We start from the raw sequence: 18,963 nt of genomic DNA, 5'->3' as shown, positions 1-18,963 counted from the left end.
TTTTACCCAGTGGTGAGAGTGGTAATTTATTCCAAAAGCGTATTGAGCTCTTAACAGAGGACACCGCTTTCCCCAGATTTTCATCCCTTAGAGCTTCCGCCCTGTGGTATACGTTGGTCCCTAGGTATTTAAATGTGTCGAAGCACCATTTTAGGTGGCCTGGTGGGGCACTTTCTTGCCTCGTAGGGGGCCAGCTGGTTAGTGGGAATATACAGGATTTCCCCCAGTTAACTGTTAGTCCAGATACCCTTCCGAACTCAGACAGCAGCGACATCACTGGGGGCAGCGACTCCTCCAACCTGCGTATGTATATCAGGGCATCATCTGCGTATAATGATATGGAGTGGAGAGTATCGTTCCTTGACACCCCCCATTCTTCTTTTTTGGCACGTACGCGTGCAGCTAGTGGTTCCATCGCTAAGGGAAATAGGAGGGGGGAAAGGGGGCAGCCCTGTCTTGTTCCCCTGCTAATCGGAAAGCTTTCTGATATTACTCCTCCCGTCTTCACCCTAGCCTGTGGGGCAGTGTACAGAATGCGTACCCAGTTTGTGAATTTTGGATCGATACCCAGTAACTGCATAGTGGCAAACAGGAAGTCCCATTCTAATGTATCAAACGCTTTTTCTATGTCAAGCTATATCACCACCTCCTCGAGTGCGGTCGGGGGGGTGTCATCCATCACACTGAGCAGCCTCCGAATATTTAGGAAGGTGTTACGTTTCGGGATGAATCCATTCTGGTCATCGTGTACGAGGATATGCATGTAGGGAGCTAGTCTGTTAGCCAGGATTTTGCCAAGTATCTTACAGTCTAGGTTCAACAGTGAGAGAGGTCTGTAAGACCTGACGTCAGTGGGGTCGCGCCCCTGCTTTGGAGGGACCACTATCATTGCCCCTCTCATTGAGGGGGGCAGGATACCATTGGTCCCTGCTCCTTCGAACGTTCTTAGGAGATGTGTGTTAAGGTGTGTCGCGAAAGTTGAGTAGTATTCTGACGGCAGGCCGTCTGTCCCTGGGGCTTTATTCCTAGTTGTTCGAGGGCCTTATTAAGTTCCCCTAATGTGATGGGGGCTTCTAGTGTCTCTCTGTCGACGTGCATTAGTTGGGGCAGGGGAGAATCTGCTAGAAAGGACTCAAGTTGTTGGATGGTGCATGATGTGCTTTTGGTATATAATTGTGTATACTATTCCCTAAACGCATCATTTATTTTTACCTGCGTGGTAGCTATTGCGCCTGCGCCTGTTCCTATCGCCCCGATTGGAGGGCCCCGCCTGTCCTCCCGCAGCAGCCATGCGAGCAGCCTACCAGATCTGTCGCCTTCCGACTGTAGCCTAGCCACGTGGTGTTTGTGATCGTGAAGGCGTAATGTAGCATCAGCCTTTGCATGTTCCGCGCGCGTTTCCTTCAGGGTCGTGTATGGCGTTTCATTGCGGGCAACTGCGTTTTCTAGTGCTCTTAGTTTCTTCTCCAGCTTGCTAACCTCTGCATGGAGTGTGCGCCTCACCCCCCATGTAGTGGAAATACAATGTCCACGGATCACCACTTTGTGTGCGTCCCACTCCATTGCTCTTAGTTTTGTGGTGCCGGTGTTTAATTCCCAATACTGTTTTAGCGCTGTTCTCAGTGAGTCTGTGAATGCAGGGTTGTGTAAGGCTTCCGCTTGTAGCCTCCACGTTGGGATAGCCTGGCGCTTCCTGCCCCAGTCCAAAACTATTTTAAGCGGTGAGTGATCTGATAGTGTCTTGGCTAGGTATTCTATTCCACTGGTCCCTGTGCAGATCTCCTGGGTGCCCCACATCAAGTCTATCCTGGTGTGTACCTTATGTGGTGCTGAATAAAATGAATATTCCCTATGTCGTGGGTGTTTCATGCGCCATATGTCATGGAGGCTCATGTTACTAGCCCATGTCGATAATGGGCGGCTGAGGTGTCTGATGACTGTTGAATATGTGGGGGGATTTGACCTGTCCAGTGCTGGATCTGGCGTGCAATTGAAGTCACCTCCCCATATGGCGGGTGTTTCGGAGTTCGTTAATAATGCTGGAGTGAGTGTGCTCAGGAAATCAGGCAGTGCGCTATTGGGAGCGTATACCCCTATAATTGACAATTGTTTGCCGTCCAGCTTACTCTCCACTACCACATACCTGCCCTCGTGATCTATCTTGTGTGATGTTTGGATAAAGGGGACATTCCCTGCTATCCATATGAGTACCCCCCTCGCGAAGGTTGAATAGGATGTGCCCACAATCTGACCTCCCCATTTACTGCGTAGATCCTGCAGGTCTGGGTCCCGCAGGTGAGTCTCTTGTAGTATTGCAATATGTGTGCCATGGCGTTTGAGTCGTGCGTGCACCCTGGACCTTTTGCCTGGGGTCCCCAGTCCCCTGACGTTCCAAGTGACTATGTCATATTTGTATGTGCTATGGGTTGTGGATTGGGCCATATTCAATTTGTGAGTGTATGTCTTGCTCCCCGGATCCCGGGAAGGCCCAATGGGTCTCCTCCGCCCCCGTCGCCCCCGTCGCCCCCGCGGGCGGGCCCCCCACCTCCGGGCACTTATCCAGTGTTGTGAGCAGACTGGTAGTGCACAAACTAATAGTTACCCTCTTTCCCTCCCCAACTGGATCCCAACCCCAACTGTGAACTTGCAACAGGCTACACACCCATTTTAGGTGCGGGCTAAGGTGTATCCGTATGGATATCTGCGGGGAGCAATAATACTGTCCGGATGCGGCTCATTTTAGGGGCTCGCATCCTTCTGCAGACACGGTCCGCAATTGGCTTGGGGCACTCCCAGGGCACGGCCATCCGCCCTCCCCCCCCGCTCCACGCCGCCAACCGTGCACAATATGAATAAAGGAGTTATCTCCAGGAGCAAACGTGCAAGGATACATAAGTTCAGGTGATGTGACCACCCACTTCAGAAGGAAGTCGCAAAGTTCAGTTCTGTACTCCGGCTGTGGCGGTTGGTCCCCCTTGAGGGGATAGTTCAGTAGTGTTTGTTCAGAGTGTGCCTGCGGACCTGGGGGTGAACTCCGGGCCCCTCAATGCCTCTGTTAATGTAGAGTCCAAACTGATCGAGTCAGACTCCGAGCCTTCCACTGGTTGGGTCCTGAGCATCTCAAAGGAATTCTGTGTTAGTAGGGGGGTTTCTTTAAGGGCCCTGGCTCTCTCCTCTGCAGCCTGTTCCTCCGTGGGTTGACCCCTGGCGTGCCTCTTGGATCGTTTCCGAGGTTTCGTCGTTGACCAGTTCTCGTCGGTACCGGCTGCCTCGCGGGGTTGGCCGATGCCTTTGGCATGCATCCACGTCCAGGCATCTTCCGGTGAGGTGAACACATGGATGCGTTCATCTGTTGTTACACGTAATTTAGCGGGGAACATTAATGCGTATTTTATGTCATATTCCCGGAGGCGTTGTTTAACTTGGGTGAAGGAGTTGCGTTGCCTTTGCACTTCCTGAGTGAAGTCTGGATAAGCGTGAACAGTCGAGTCCTCATACCTATATGGGCCTTTGCTGCAGAACTGTTGGAGTATCGCATCCCGGTCCCTGAAGTTTAGAAACCTAGCTATCAGCGGTCTCAGAGGTTGGCCCGGTGCCGGGGGGCGTCCGGGGATTCTGTATGCTCTTTCCACTGAGAAGAATTTGGATGGGGTTCCATTCAGGACCTCTTCAATTAACCAGTGTTCCAGCAGGAGCTCTGAGCTTTGATCCAGTGATTTTTCAGGAAACCAAGAAAGCGTATGTTGTTGCGACGGGATCTGCCCTCCGCCTCCTCTGCTCTTCTCAGCAGTGACTTTACTACTGCATCTAGACGGAGAATTTGTTTTTGGTTATCCGCTACCGTGGGGGCCAGTTCACTTAGCGCTGCCTCCGTTGTCTTCACTTTATCAGATAGTTTGCCATGGTCTACTCTGAGGATGTTCAGATCTTGCGATGCCGTGTCTATCCTGGTCTCCAGTGAAGTTTTAGTGTCCATGATTGCTTGTAGTACTTTCTCGAATTGCGAGGAATGTGACATGAGCGAGGACTCCCAACGACTGCAGAGAGGGCGTATGCTGCTGCTCTCCGGGTGCCTGGCCTAGCGTGTTCCGATCCTGGTTTTTAGCTGATTTGGGCCCTCCGGCCATTTTGACTTATCTGTTGCGGCCTGATTCCTCCTAGAATCACGCGCTCACCTACGTTCTCTGGGCCCTGCAAGCGAGGAGGGCATATATGTCCCCGCGGGGCCACGCCAGTGCAGACTTCAGTTTTTGAGGTTTCGGCCCTGCTGGTGGTCCTCTAAATGAGATCTTATTCAGGCGGTCTAGTACCTCCCGTCGCTAGGTCCACACGCGTGCCTCGAGCCCCCGGTCGGCAGCCAGCTCCAGGCTCTAGGTCCTCTTTTGGTATGAAGTAGAGGAGTGGTGTTCCCAAGTGGGTTCGCTTAGTGTGTTACGGGCTCGCACAGTTCTTTAAGCACTGTTCCACCCTGTGGTGCAGGTCGGTGCCATTTAACAGAGGATATGGCTTAGCTTGATCCTGATCGACCCTGCGCGAACCATGTCTGTGGTGGCTTCGATATCCAGCTGCAGGTCCAGAGACGACTCCCGGGATGGGCGCTCCACGCCATCAGTCATGAGATAGGGAGGCACCCCCAGTGGCCCACTACAGGATTCGTCTCCCGTCCTTCATCCCCCCTCGTGGGCGGGAGGGGGTAGTCGATGCAAGGCGAAGGCAATGGCTCCCAGTTCCCTTCTCGGCGGTCCCCGCAGACGCCGTACGCCCGTCTCGCCGTCAGGACCTCCAAATCTGGTGCAAAACTCCACCTCAGGGGGAGACGGCGCCAGCGGCCTCCAGGAGAGGGCGTGTCTGCTGTGGCCGAGCTCACAGCCGCCCGACAGGCCTCGTAACCATGTGTAGCAGCTGGGGGGTCCAGGGAGCGGGTCCCGACCCGCTCATGAAACAAATTCGCCCCTGGCCTGTTGTTGTGGTCCCACAGAGCCTTTCGTGGAGGGGGAGGCGCGTCTCTCCGCTCGTCTCCAGCCGCGGCGGGGGCATCCACCTGGGGCCCTTGCAGTCCCCGCCGTTAATTCGCCGCTGCTCCTCGGAGCTCCCCAAGCCTGGTTGGAGGGGGGGGGAAATCCGGCGGCCGATAGGCGGGCGAGGGGGGGGGGCACCCAGGATGGAACTGAAGCAAAATATGGGCTTATCGCCCTCGCGAGGTGGGCCGCTCCCGCTCCCGCGCACCCACCTCTCTTCCAGACCTCAGGGCCGCGTCCAGCCCGACAGAGCCGGCAAAATGGCGGCCACAGCACCCTGCTCCGATCCGCTCCGCAGCAGCCCCTCCGCACGGCCGCTCGATCGCGCTTGGAGCCGTCAGCGAGGGGAGAGCGGTCCCAGCAGCGGATCCCGCCACAGGGATGTGACAGCGGCGCCCCAGGAGCACCCCGCAGATATTTACGTGGCGAGCCCGAGAGGAGCGCTTAATCAAGCGTCCTTCCCGGTCGCCATCTTGGCTCCTTCCGCACTGTTTTTTATTAAAGGAAAACGAGATGCATTAAAAAAACGAAACGTTTTTGTTTCATTTTTTCAGAGCAGACAGTGGTCCATAGGAGACCACTGCCTGCTCTGAATTTTTTTTTGCAGTGGCATTCTCAACGGGGAAGGGGTCCCATGGGACCCCTTCCCTTTTGCAAATGGGTTACCACCCATTTGAATAGGGTGCAAATTGCGATTGGTTTGCGACCACAATCGCGGTCACAAACCAATCCTGCGTTGCGACTCGCAATTAGGAAGGGAACACCCCTTCCTAATTTCGACTCCCAAACACATTTTTCGATTCGGTAACCAGGTTTCCGAATCGCAAAACGGGGTTTGTGCATTGCGATGTGCTTTTTGCACATCGCAAACAGCGAAATTTGCTGTTTGCGATGTGCAAACTGTTTGCTACATCTGGCCTTATATCCTTTGTGATATTTTTGGCACATTGTCACTAAAATAAAGTACCTTTATTTTTAGTAACTCTTGAGTACTGTGATTCTTATGATAGAGTGCTATATGATATAAGTGTTATAGTAGGAGCTTTGTATGTCTCCTAGTTCAGCCTAAGCTGCTCTGCTATAGCTACCTCTATCAGCCTAAGCTGCTATAACACTACTAATCTACTAATAAGGGATAACTGGACCTGGCACAAGGTGTAAGTACCACTAGGTACCCACTATAAGCCAGGCCAGCCTTCTACATTGGTGGTGCAGTGGTGGGATATGTACTTGTTACTGTGTTACCACTTTGTCATTGGTGCTTTTCATAAGAAAAACATATTCCAAATACTTCAACATATACACAGTTAACCTAAACTGTTTAATTTTCTTTCTAAAACCTTTCTTATTAGTTTCTAAAAAGTTTTCAAAAGTTTTCAAAAGTTTGAGAAGTTTTCTCTGTTCTTTAAAAAGTTTCTAAACTTTTTTCTCTATGTCTTAAACTCTTTCTTTACAATCATGTCAGCAGTATAACTTACTCCCACAGTTGTTCAGCAACCTATGGTAGTTTAAACTTTAAAAGTTTGAGGGGTCTCTGCATAGAAAGAAGTTTAAGCATTGGTAAGAACCCTACCAAAGATCTTCTCCTTAGCCTTCTCCTAGAAAGTGACCAGAACTAGTCTGGCCCAGCCCAGGATGAGGAGGTAGAGCAGGGTGGTATCCAGCAAGAATTAGGGGAGGGCCCTGAGGACTCTGGGGAGGGTTCATCTAAGGACCTGCCAGTTAACGGGCCACCTAGTGACACTGGTAGTGGGAGGGGGGTCACATCCTAGTATGGCACCTTTCACTCCAAAAGGCCAGGTAACTAGGGTTCAGGTAGTTAGAGACAGGTCCACTTCTGCCAATTCCCACATCACCTCTGTGTCTCAGAACTCCCAAGCCTCCCATCCTGAGGATAACACCCTAGGCAGGGAACTCAGAAAGCTGAGGTTGGAAAAGGCCAGACTGAAGCTAAGACAGCAGCAGTTGGCCTTAGACAGGGAATCTCTAGATGTAGAGAGGGAAAGACAGAAGTTGGGGTTAGTTCCCAATGGTGGTAGCAGCAGTGTTTTTAATAGTAATCCCATAAGAGAACAAGATTCCAGAAACCTGCATAAGATAGTCCCCCCTTACAAGGAGGGGGATGACATTAACAAGTGGTTTGCTGCACTTGAGAGGGCTTGTATGGTACAGTTGGTCCCTCAAAGGCAGTGGGCTGCTATCTTGTGGCTATCTTTCACTGGTAAGGGTAGGGATAGGCTCCTTACTGTCAGAGAAAGTGATGCTAATAATTACAACGTATTGAAGGATGCACTCTTATATGGATTTGGCTTAACCACTGAACAATACAGGATAAAGTTCAGAGATACCAGAAAAGAGTCCTCTCAAGACCGGACAGACTTTGTAGACTGTTTAGTGAAGGCCTTGGAGGGTTGGTTACATGGCAGTAAGGTGACTGACTATGAAAGCCTGTATAATCTAATCCTGAGAGAGCATATTTTGAACAATTGTGTGTCTGATTTGTTGCACCAGTACTTGGTAGACTCAGATCTGACCTCTCCCCAAGAATTGGGAAAGAAGGCAGACAAATGGGTCAGAACAAGAGTGAACAGAAAAGTTCATACAGGGGGTGACAAGGATGGCAAGAAGGATGGTAAGCCTTCAGACAAGGGTGGGTACAAAGATAAAAAGCATTCTGAGTATTCATCAGGCCCACAAAAATCCTTTGGGGTGGTGGGTCCAAATCCCGTTCAAACAATCCCAAAAAGCAATGGTGTTATTTATATAAAAGTAAAGGCCACTGGGCAAGAGATTCCACCTGTCCAAAGAAAAACACCAAGGCTCCCACTACCACCACCCCAACTGCATCCTCTAGTGCCCCTAGTATTAGAGGTGGTGGGGGGGAATGCTACTACAAATAGCCAGTCAAGGGGTGTAGCTGGGCTCACCATTGGTAATGTAGTTGGGGTTGGTCTTGTTAGGGAGACCACAGAGGCTGTTTTAGTTTCTGATGGTGGTATAGACGTTGCCACCTTGGTTGCTTGTCCCCTTAATATGGGTAAGTACAAGCAACTTCCCCTAATAAATGGTGTTGAGGTTCAGGCCTACAGGGACACTGGTGCCAGTGTCACAATGGTGATTGAGAAACTGGTTCACCCTGATCAACAGCTACTTGGTCAGCAGTACCAAGTGACTGATGCTCATAACAGCACTCTTAGCCACCCCATGGCTGTTGTGAATCTCAACTGTGGGGGGGGTGGGGGGTTAGTGGTCCAAAGAAAGTTGTGGTTGCCTCAGATTTACCTGTAGACTGCTTACTAGGCAATGATTTGGAAACATCAGCTTGCGCTGAAGTGGAGTTGGAGGCTCATGCAGCAATGCTGGGCATTCCAGGGTATATCTTTGCTTTGACAAGGGCTCTGGCCCAGAAGCAAAGAGGACTGGGAAGCTTGGATCCTGGAACAATGGACCAAGTGCTCCCAAAAGCTAGGGGTAGAAAGGGTGAATCCTTGCCCACTATCCCTCCCTCTCCAGAAGATTCCCCTTTTAAGGAATAGGAATCCTCTCCCTGTGCAGAACCTACACCTGATGAGCTGGCAGCAGACACTGCTGAGCTTTTGGGTGCAAGGGGGCCTGCTGGGGAAGAGCTGAGTGTGGCACAGCAGACCTGTCCCACACTAGAGGGTTTAAGACAGCAAGCTGTCAAACAGCAGAATGGGGATGTCACTGATAGCCATAAGGTGTATTGGGAAGACAACCTCCTTTATACTGAGTCAAGGGACCCTAAACCTGGAGCTGCCAGGAGATTGGTCTCTCCCTTTACAGTATAGGGAGTTTCTTCTAACCTTGGCACATGACATTCCTTTGGCTGGGCATTTGGGCCAGACCAAAACTTGGGGCAGACTTGTTCCAATGTTTCACTAGCCTCACATGTCAGAGGACACTAAGGAGTTTTGTAGCTCCTGTGTGACCTGCCAAGCCAGTGGCAAGACTGGTGGCACACCTAAGGCCCCCTTAATTCCACTTCCTGTGGTTGGGGTGCCCTTTGAAACGGTAGGGGTTGATATAGTGGGCCCCCTTGACCCTCCAACAGCTTTAGGGAACAGGTTTATCCTTGTGGTAGTGGATGTGAGAAAGTAGCCTCTTTCTAGCCTTGTTGCCCCCACTTTTGGCCTGTTTGTGAGTGTATGTCAGGGTGTTTTCACTGTCTCACTGGGATCCTGCTAGCCAGGGCCCAGTGCTCATAGTGAAAACCCTATGTTTTCAGTATGTTTGTTATGTGTCACTGGGACCCTGCTAGTCAGGACCCCAGTGCTCATAAGTTTGTGGCCTATATGTATGTGTTCCATGTGTGATGCCTAACTGTCTCACTGAGGCTCTGCTAACCAGAACCTCAGTGGTTATGCTCTCTCTGTACAAATTGTCACTAACAGGCTAGTGACCAATTTCACCAATTTACATTGGCATACTGGAACACCCTTATAATTCCCTAGTATATGGTACTGAGGTACCCAGGTATTGGGGTTCCAGGAGATCCCTATGGGCTGCAGCATTTCTTTTGCCACCCATAGGGAGCTCTGACAATTCTTACACAGGCCTGCCACTGCAGCCTGAGTGAAATAACGTCCACATTATTTCACAGCCATTTACCACTGCACTTAAGTAACTTATAAGTCACCTATATGTCTAACCTTTACCTGGTAAAGGTTGGGTGCTAAGTTACTTAGTGTGTGGGCACCCTGGCACTAGCCAAGGTGCCCCCACATTGTTCAGGGCAAATTCCCCGGACTTTGTGAGTGCGGGGACACCATTACACGAGTGCACTACACATAGGTCACTACCTATGTGTAGCTTCACAATGGTAACTCCAAACATGGCCATGTAACATGTCTAAGATCATGGAATTGCCCCCCCAATGCCATCCTGGTATTGGGGAGACAATCCCATGATTCCCCGGGTCTCTAGCACAGACCCGGGTACTGCCAAACTGCCTTTCCCGGGGTTTCACTGCAGCTGCTGCTGCTGCCAACCCCTCTGACAGGTTTCTGCCCTCCTGGGGTCCAGCCAGGCTTGGCCCAGGAGGGCAGAACAAAGGACTTCCTCAGAGAGAGGGTGTTACACCCTCTCCCTTTGGAATAAGGTGTCAGGGCTGGGGAGGAGTAGCCTCCCCCAGCCTCTGGAAATGCTTTGATGGGCACAGATGGTGCCCATCTCTGCATAAGCCAGTCTACACCGGTTCAGGGATCCCTCAGCCCTGCTCTGGCGTGAAACTGGACAAAGGAAAGGGGAGTGACCACTCCCCTGACCTGCACCTCCCAGGGGAGGTGCCCAGAGCTCCTCCAGTGTGCTCCAGACCTCTGCCATCTTGGAAACAGAGGTGCTGCTGGCACACTGGACTGCTCTGAGTGGCCAGGGCCAGCAGGTGACGTCAGAGACTCCTTCTGATAGGCTCCTCCAGGTGTTGCTAGCCTATCCTCTCTCCTAGGTAGCCAAACCTCCTTTTCTGGCTATTTAGGGTCTCTGCTTTGGGGAATTCCTTAGATAACGAATGCAAGAGCTCATCAGAGTTCCTCTGCATCTCTCTCTTCACCTTCTGCCAAGGAATCGACTGCTGACCGTGCTGGAAGCCTGCAAAACTGCAACAAAGTAGCAAAGACGACTACTGCGACCTTGTAACGCTGATCCTGCCGCCTTCTCGACTGTTTTCCTGGTGGTGCATGCTGTGGGGGTAGTCTGCCTCCTCTCTGCACTAGAAGCTCCGAAGAAATCTCCCGTGGGTTGACGGAATCTTCCCCCTGCAACCGCAGGCACCAAAGAACTGCTTCACCGGTCCTCTGGGTCTCCTCTCAGCACGACGAGCGAGGTCCCTTGTACTCAGCAACTCTGTCCAAGTGACTCCCACAGTCCAGTGACACTTCAGTCCAAGTTTGGTGGAGGTAAGTCCTTGCCTCCCCACGCTAGACTGCATTGCTGGGAACCGCGTGTTTTGCAGCTGCTCCGGCTCCTGTGCACTCTTCCAGGATTTCCTTTGTGTACAGCCAAGCCTGGGTCCCGGCACTCTAACCTGCAGTGCACGACCTCCTGAGTTGTCCTCCGGCCTCGTGGGACCCTCTTGTGCAACTTCGGGTGAGCTCCGGTTCACTCCACTTCGTAGTGCCTGTTCCGGCACTTCTGCGGGTGCTGCTTGCTTCTGAGTGGGCTCCTTGTCTTGCTGGGCGCCCCCTCTGTCTCCTCACGCAATTGGCGACATCCTGGTCCCTCCTGGGCCACAGCAGCATCCAAAAACCCTAACCGCGACCCTTGCAGCTAGCAAGGCTTGTTTGCGGTCTTTCTGCACGGAAACACTTCTGCACGACTCTTCACGACGTGGGACATCCATCCTCCAAAGGGGAAGCTTCTAGCCCTTGTCGTTCTTGCAGAATCCACAGCTTCTACCATCCGGTGGCAGCTTCTTTGCACCCAGGCATTTCCTGGGTATCTGCCCACTCCCGACTTGATCGTGACTTTTGGACTTGGTCCCCTTGTTCCACAGGTACCCTCGTCTGGAAATCCACCATTGTTGCATTGCTGGTGTTGGTCTTTCCTGCAGAATTCCCCCATCAAGACTTCTCTGCTCTTTGGGGAACTTAGGTGCACTTTGCACCCTCTTTTCAGGGTCTTGGGGTGGGCTATTTTTCTAACCCTCACTGTTTTCTTACAGTCCCAGCGACCCTCTACGAGCTCACATAGGTTTGGGGGTCCATTCGTGGTTTGCATTCCACTTCTAGAGTATATGGTTTGTGTAACCCCTATCCCTAGGTGCTCCCATTGCATTCTATTGTGACTATACATGGTTTGCACTGTTTTCTATTGCTACTACTGCATATTTTGGTATTGTGTACATATATCTTGTGTATATTTGCTATCCTCATTCTGAGGGCACTCACTGAGATACTTTTGGCATATTGTCATAAAAATAAACTACCTTTATTTTTAGTATATCTGTGTATTGGGTTTTCTTATGATATTGTGCATATGACACTAGTGGTACTGTAGGAGCTTCACTCGTCTCCTAGTTCAGCCTAAGCTGCTCTTCTAAGCTACCTTTTCTATCAGCCTAAGCTGCTAGACACCCCTCTACACTAATAAGGGATAACTGGACCTGGTGCAAGGTGTAAGTACCCCTTGGTACCCACTACAAGCCAGGCCAGCCTCCTACAGTGGACCATGCCACTCGGTATCGTGAAGCAATTCCCTTAAGGACCACTACAGCTCCTGCAGTGGCAAAGACCCTCCTGGGAATCTTTTCCAGGGTGGGCTTCCCTAAGGAAGTGGTGTCAGATAGAGGTAGTAACTTCATGTCTGCATACCTCAAAGCTATGTGGAAGGAGTGTGGTGTAACTTACAAGTTCACTACTCCTTATTATCCACAGACAAATGGTCTTGTTGAGAGGTTTAATAAAACTCTCAAAGGTATGATTATGGGACTCCCTGAAACACTCAGAAGGAGATGGGATGTCCTGTTGCCATGCCCTCTTTTTGCTTACAGGGAGGTACCCCAAAAAGGAGTGGTCTTTAGCCCCTTTGAACTCCTCTTTGGGCACCCTGTAAGAGGTCCCCTTGCACTTGTGAAGGAGGGTTGGGAACAACCTTTAAAAGCTGCAAAGCAAGACATTGTGGACTATGTACTTGGCCTAAGATCCAGAATGTCTGAGTACATGAAAAAGGCCAGTAAAAACCTTCAGGCCAGCCAAGAGCTCCAAAAGCAATGGCATGACCAGAAGGCTGTTCTGACCCAGTACCACCCAGGACAGAAGGTGTGGGTATTGGAGCCTGTGGCTCCAAGAGCACTCCAGGACAAATGGAGTGGACCCCATCTCATTGTTGAAAAAAGGGGTGTGGTTACCTATCTTTTAGACCTGGGCACTGCCAGGAGTCCCCTTAGGGTGCTCCATGTCAATCACCTCAAACCCTACTATGACAGTGCTGACTTAACCCTGCTCATGGCAACTGATGAGGGGCAGGAAGAAGAGAGTGACCCTCTTCTCCACCACTGAAGCGGATATCTTAGTGGAGGGAGTGGTATTAGCAGATTGCCTTACTGCTGAGCAGAAGGACTACTGTGTAAATCTCCTAGGCCAATTCTCTGACCTCTTCTCAGTGATACCAGGTACAACTACCTGGTGCGACCACACAATCAACACTGGAGACAGTTTACCTGTCAAAAGTAAGATTTATAGGCAGCCTGACCATGTCAGAGATTGCATAAAACAAGAGGTACAGAATATGCTGGATGTAGGAGTGATTGAGCCTTCAGAAAGCCCTTGGGCTAGCCCAGTGGTGCTTGTCCCAAAACCTCTGTAAAGATGGTAAAAGAGAAATGAGGTTTTGTGTTGACTACAGAGGTCTCAATCAAGTAACCAAAACTGATTCTCACCCTATACCCAAGGCAGATGAGCTCATAGATACACTGGCATCTGCCAAGTATCTAAGCACTTTTGATTTGACTGCAGGGTATTGGCAGATCAAATTATCAGAAGATGCTAAAGCTAAAACTGCATTTTCAACCATTGGAGGGCTGTCAACATCAGGACAGTGCGCGCTCTACGGGCGACAAAAATGCAAAAACCCAGTCTTTATGCAAGAGCATAATTCATGCATTGTGTTTATATGCAGTATGTTAACCTTGTGCATTGCAGAGTTCAACCTTGAAAAACACTATTAATGATGTTTGCATAACTGTTAATTTGCAAGGGATTGCTGCAGGCTTATTGAGTGTGTCAGGGTGTGGTCCCTATCTAGGACCTTCTAGAAGCTTTCCCTGCAGCATTACTGGGTGTGGTTTGTTGGCTGGGTGTAGGAGGCTGGCCTGGCTTATAGTGGGTACCAAGGGTACTTACACTCTGTGCCAGGTCCAGTTATCCCTTATTAGTGTAGAAGAGGTGTTTCTAGCAGCTTAGGCTGATAGAAGGTAGCTATAGCAGAGCAGCTTAGGCTGAACTAGGAGACATGTAAAGCTCCTACTATACCACTAGTGTCATATGCACAATATCATAAGAAAACACAATATACAGAGTTACTAAAAATAAAGGTCCTTTATTTTTATGCCATATACCACAAGTATCTCAGTGAGTACCCTCAGTATGAGGACAAGTTATATACACAAGATATATATACACAAACCAAAATTAGGTAAGTAATAGCAAGAAAAGTAATGTAAACAGTGTAGAATTACAATAGGTTGCAATAGGAACACATAGGTATAGGGGCAACACAAACCATATACTCCAAAAGTGGAATGCGAACTGTAGGAGCCTGGCCTGGCTTGTAGTGGGTACCAAGGGGTACTTACACTCTGTACCAGGTCCAGTTATCCCTTATTAGTGTAGAAGAGGTGTTTCTAGCAGCTTAGGCTGATAGAAGGTAGCTATAGCAGAGCAGCTTAGGCTGAACTAGGAGACACACCATATACTCCAAAACTGGAATGTGAACCACGAATGGACCCCAGACCTATGTGAGCTTGTAGAGGGTCGCTGGGACTGTAAGAAAACAGTGAGGGTTAGAAAAATAGCCCACCCCAAGACCCTGTAAGGTAGGTGTAAAGTGCACCTATATTCCCCAGAGAGCACAGAAGTCGTGATAGGGGGATTCTGCAGGAAGAAAAAACACCAGCAATGCAACAACAGTGGATTTCCGGACCTGAGTACCTGTAAGACAAGGGGACCAAGTCCAATAGTCGCAACATCATCGAGAGTGGGCAGGAGCCCAGGAAATGCCAGCTGAAGATGCAAGGAAGCTGCCACCGGTTGGAAGAAGCCGGGAGTTCTGCAAGAAAGAAGAGGACTAGGGACTTCTCCTTTGAAAGACGGATGTCCCACGTCGCGATGAAGCTTGCAGAGGTGTTTCTGTGCAGAATGACCGTCAACAAGCCTTGCTAGCTACAAGAGACGCGTTAGAGGTTTTTGGATGCTGCTGTGGCCCAGGAGGGACCAGGATGTCGCCACTTAGAGGAGGAGACAGAGGGGGCCCCCCACAACTCAGGGAGCCCTCACAGAAGCAGGCAGCACCTGCAAAAGTACCTGAACAGGCACTTGGAAGGAGAGTGAACCGGAGTCCACCCGAAGTTACAAAAGAGAGTCCCACGACGTCAGATGCCAACTCCTCGAGCTGGGCACTGCAGGACGGAGTGCTGGGGACCCAGGCTAGGCTGTGCACGAAGGAAGTCTTGGAAAAGTGCACAAAAGCCGGAGCAGTTGCAAATCGTGCAGAACACAGGAATGTTGTCTGGCGTGGGGAGGCAAGGACTTACCTCCGCCAAACTTGGACTGAAGAATCACTGGACTGTGAGTCTCTTGGATGCAGCTCCTGTGTGCCAGAGACCACGCTCGTCACGAGAGGGGACCCGGAGGACTGGTGATGCAGACGTTTGGTGCCTGCTTGAGCAGGGGGAAGACTCAGTCAACCCACGGAAGATTTCTTCAGGATTTCCAGTGCAGGGTAAAGGCAGACAGCCCTCAGAGCATGCACCACCAGGAAGCAGTCGAGAAAGCCGGCAGGATGAGGCGCTACAATGTTGCTGGTAGTCGTCTTGCTACTTTGGTGCGATTTTGCAGGCGTTCTGGAGCAGTCAGCAGTCGATCCTTGGCAGAAGTCGAAGGTAGAAGTGCAGAGGAACTCTGGTGAGCTCTTGCATTCAGAATCTGAGGAATAGCCCAGAGGAGAGACCCTAAATAGCCAAGAAAGGAGGTTTGGCTACTAAGAAAGGAGGCTTGGCTACTGAAAGAGGTAAGCACCTATCAGGAGGGGTCTCTGACGTCACCTGCTGGCACTGGCCACTCAGAGCTGTCCATTATGCCCCAGCACCTCTGAATCCAAGATGGCAGAGGTCTGGGACACACTGGAGGAGCTCTGGGCACCTCCCCTGGGAGTGCAGGTCAGGGGAGTGGTCATTCCCCTTTCCTTTGCCCAATTTCGTGCCAGAGCAGGGCTGGGGGACCCCTGAACAGGTGTAGACTGGCCTATGCAGAGATGGGCACCATCTGTGCCCATCAAAGCATTTCCAGAGGCTGGGGGAGGCTACTCCTCCCCAGCCCTTCACACCCATTTCCAAAGGGAGAGGGTGTAACACCCTCTCTCAGAGGAAATGCTTTGTTCTGCCTTCCTGGGACTGGGCTGCCCAGACCCCAGGAGGGCAGAAACCTGTCTGAGGGGTTGGCAGCAGCTGCAGTGGAGACCCCTGAAAGGCAGTTTGGCAGTACCCGGGTTCTGTGCTAGAGACCTGGGGATGCATGGAATTGTCCCCCCAGTACCAGAATGGTATTGGGGTGACAATTCCATGATCTTAGACATGTTACATGGCCATGTTCGAAGTTACCATTGTGACGCTACATATAGGTATTGACCTATATGTAGTGCACGCGTGTAATGGTGTCCCCGCACTCACTAAGTCCGGGGAATTTGCCCTGAACAATGTGGGGGCACCTTGGCTAGTGCCAGGGTGCCCTCACACTAAGTAACTTTGCACCTAACCTTCACTAAGTGAAGGTTAGACATATAGGTGACTTATAAGTTACTTAAGTGCTGTGAAATAACGTGGACGTTATTTCACTCAGGCTGCAGTGGCAGGCCTGTGTAAGAATTGCCTGAGCTCCCTATGGGTGGCAAAAGAAATGCTGCAGCCCATAGGGGTATCCTGGAACCCCAATACCCTGGGTACCTCAGTACCATATACTAGGGAATTATATGGGTGTTCCAGTATGCCAATGTGAATTGGTGAAATTGGTCACTAGCCTGTTAGTCACAATTTGGAAAGCAGAGAGAGCATAACCACTGAGGTTCTGGTTAGCAGAGCCTCAGTGAGATAGTTAGTCATCACACAGGGAACATATACAGGGCACACTTATGAGCACTGGGGCCCTGGCTGGCAGGATCCCAGTGACACAGGCAAAAACAAACATACAGATGAGTAAAAATGGGGGTAACATGCCAGGCAAGATGGTACTTTCCTACAGTCCCATAATAGTGTACATGACTGAGTCAGGGTAGACTTCAGTCCCCATTTAGAATGATCCAGTTCTTATTAATGATCCTTTGATGTCATTGGATCGTGGGGTGAAGTTACCCTATAAGTACACAGACTAGAGCTAGCGTATCCCAGGTCCCTGCTGTGGTTCAATCTCTGCAGTGTGTGCTTCTTGTGAAGCACTTGACTCACTACGTCACTGCACTTCCTGTGAGCGGCCTAGCAACCATTTGGGTCTCAGTGAACTGTGACTGTCCTTGTTAGAACATACAGTTTTTCCTGAATTGTATCTGTCCACCTTTCCATATTATAACTGCAGCTTTTTCAAGAAATATTTCCCAATGTTTAATTTTCTGTCTTCTTTTCATTCTGCAGCACAACAATCACACTTAGAAAGTATGGATGGGAAAGAGAGCCATAAAAGTTCTGGATGCAAGAAGAACTTTACTCAAAATATCCACTTAAGAAAACGCCACAGAATGCACATGAGGGAGAGACACTTTGCTTGCAATGTGTGTGAAAAAGGATTTATCAGTAAAACAATTCTTGTGAGGCACAAAAAAGTACACACCAGCCTCAGGCCATATCCCTGCACCAGGTGTAAGAAGTGTTTTACTCAAAAGGCAACTTTTTTACAGCATCAAAGAACACACACAGGAGAGAAGCCTTATAACTGCACTGCATGTGAGAAGAGCTTCACTCGAAAGAAAACTTTTCATGAGCACCAACTCATACACACAGGAGAAAAACCTTATAGCTGCACTGTGTGTGAGAAGAGCTTTACTCATAAGGGAACCCTTGTACAGCATCAAAACGTACACACAGGAGAGAAGCCTTATAACTGCACTGTGTGTGCCAAGAGCTTCAATCGAAAGTCAAATCTTCTACAGCACCATCGAATACACACAGGAGAGAGGCCTTATCACTGCACTGTGTGTGAGAAGTGCTTCAATCAAAAGGCAAATCTTCTAAAGCACCAAATAACACACACAGGAGAGAGGCCTTATCACTGCACTGTGTGTGAGAAGAACTTCAATCAAAAGTCACATCTTCTACAGCACCAGAGAATACACACAGGAGAGAAGCCTTATAGCTGCACTGCGTGTGAGAAGAGCTTTACATTCAAGCAAAGCCTTTATCGGCATCAACACATACACACAGGAGAAAAGCCTTATAGCTGCACTGTATGTGAGAAGAGCTTCAATCAAAAGTCAGATCTTCTAAAGCACCAAATTATACACACAGGAGAGAGGCCTTATCGCTGCACTGTGTGTGAGAAGCGCTTCAATCAAAAGTCAAATCTTCTACAACACCAAATTATACACACAGGAGAGAGGCTTTAGTAATAAGGGAACCCTTGTACTGCATCAAAGCGTACACATAGGAGAGAGATCTTATCACTGCACGGTGTGTGCCAAGAGCTTCACTCAAAAGGACATTTTTCATCAGCATCAGTGCATACACACAGAAGAAAAGTCTTATAGCTGCAATGTGTGTGAGGAGCTTTAAATGTAAGCAAAATCTTTATCACCATCAACTCATACACACAGGAGAAAACCCTTATTACTGCACTGTGTGAGAGGCTCTTCAATCAAAAGACACATCTTGTACAGCATCAAAGCCTACACACAGGAGAGATGCCTTATCACTGCACTGGTTGTTCCAAGCACTTTACTTGGAATAGCCCCCTTGTATGGCATCAAAGCGTACACACAGGCGAGAGGCCTTACCACTGTGCCAGGTGTAAGAAGAGCTTTACTCGAAAGGCACATCTTCAATTGCATCAATGTTAACACACCGGAGAGAGGACTTATCGCTGCACTGAGTGTGAGAAGAGCTTTACTCGAAAAGCACATCTTCTGCGGCACCGAACAATGCACACTGAGTACCTTAACACTGCACAGTGTATGCCAAGAGCTTTACTCTAAAGGACATTTTCTAAATCACCAAGTAATAATACAAACA

At 49.9% G+C, this 18,963-nt stretch overlaps 1 protein-coding gene across 1 annotated transcript in view; it reads left to right on the top strand.

The window, feature by feature from the left end:
• The window catches only part of LOC138293764 (uncharacterized), a 113,117-nt gene extending 94,485 nt beyond the window's left edge, over positions 1-18,632 (top strand). Inside the window, 2 exon segments of the mRNA XM_069233106.1 lie at positions 17,374-18,334; positions 18,336-18,632. Coding sequence (XP_069089207.1) covers positions 17,374-18,334; positions 18,336-18,507 — 1,133 coding nt within the window. The 3' untranslated portion in view covers positions 18,508-18,632.
• Positions 18,633-18,963: the final 331 nt, after the last annotated feature.

The sequence above is a fragment of the Pleurodeles waltl genome, chromosome 4_2 (assembly GCF_031143425.1).
Source record: "Pleurodeles waltl isolate 20211129_DDA chromosome 4_2, aPleWal1.hap1.20221129, whole genome shotgun sequence".
In the NCBI taxonomy this organism is placed as follows: domain Eukaryota; kingdom Metazoa; phylum Chordata; class Amphibia; order Caudata; family Salamandridae; genus Pleurodeles; species Pleurodeles waltl.
The sequence above is the reverse complement of the archived record's forward strand: the minus strand, read 5'-3'. Positions and strand labels throughout refer to the sequence as shown.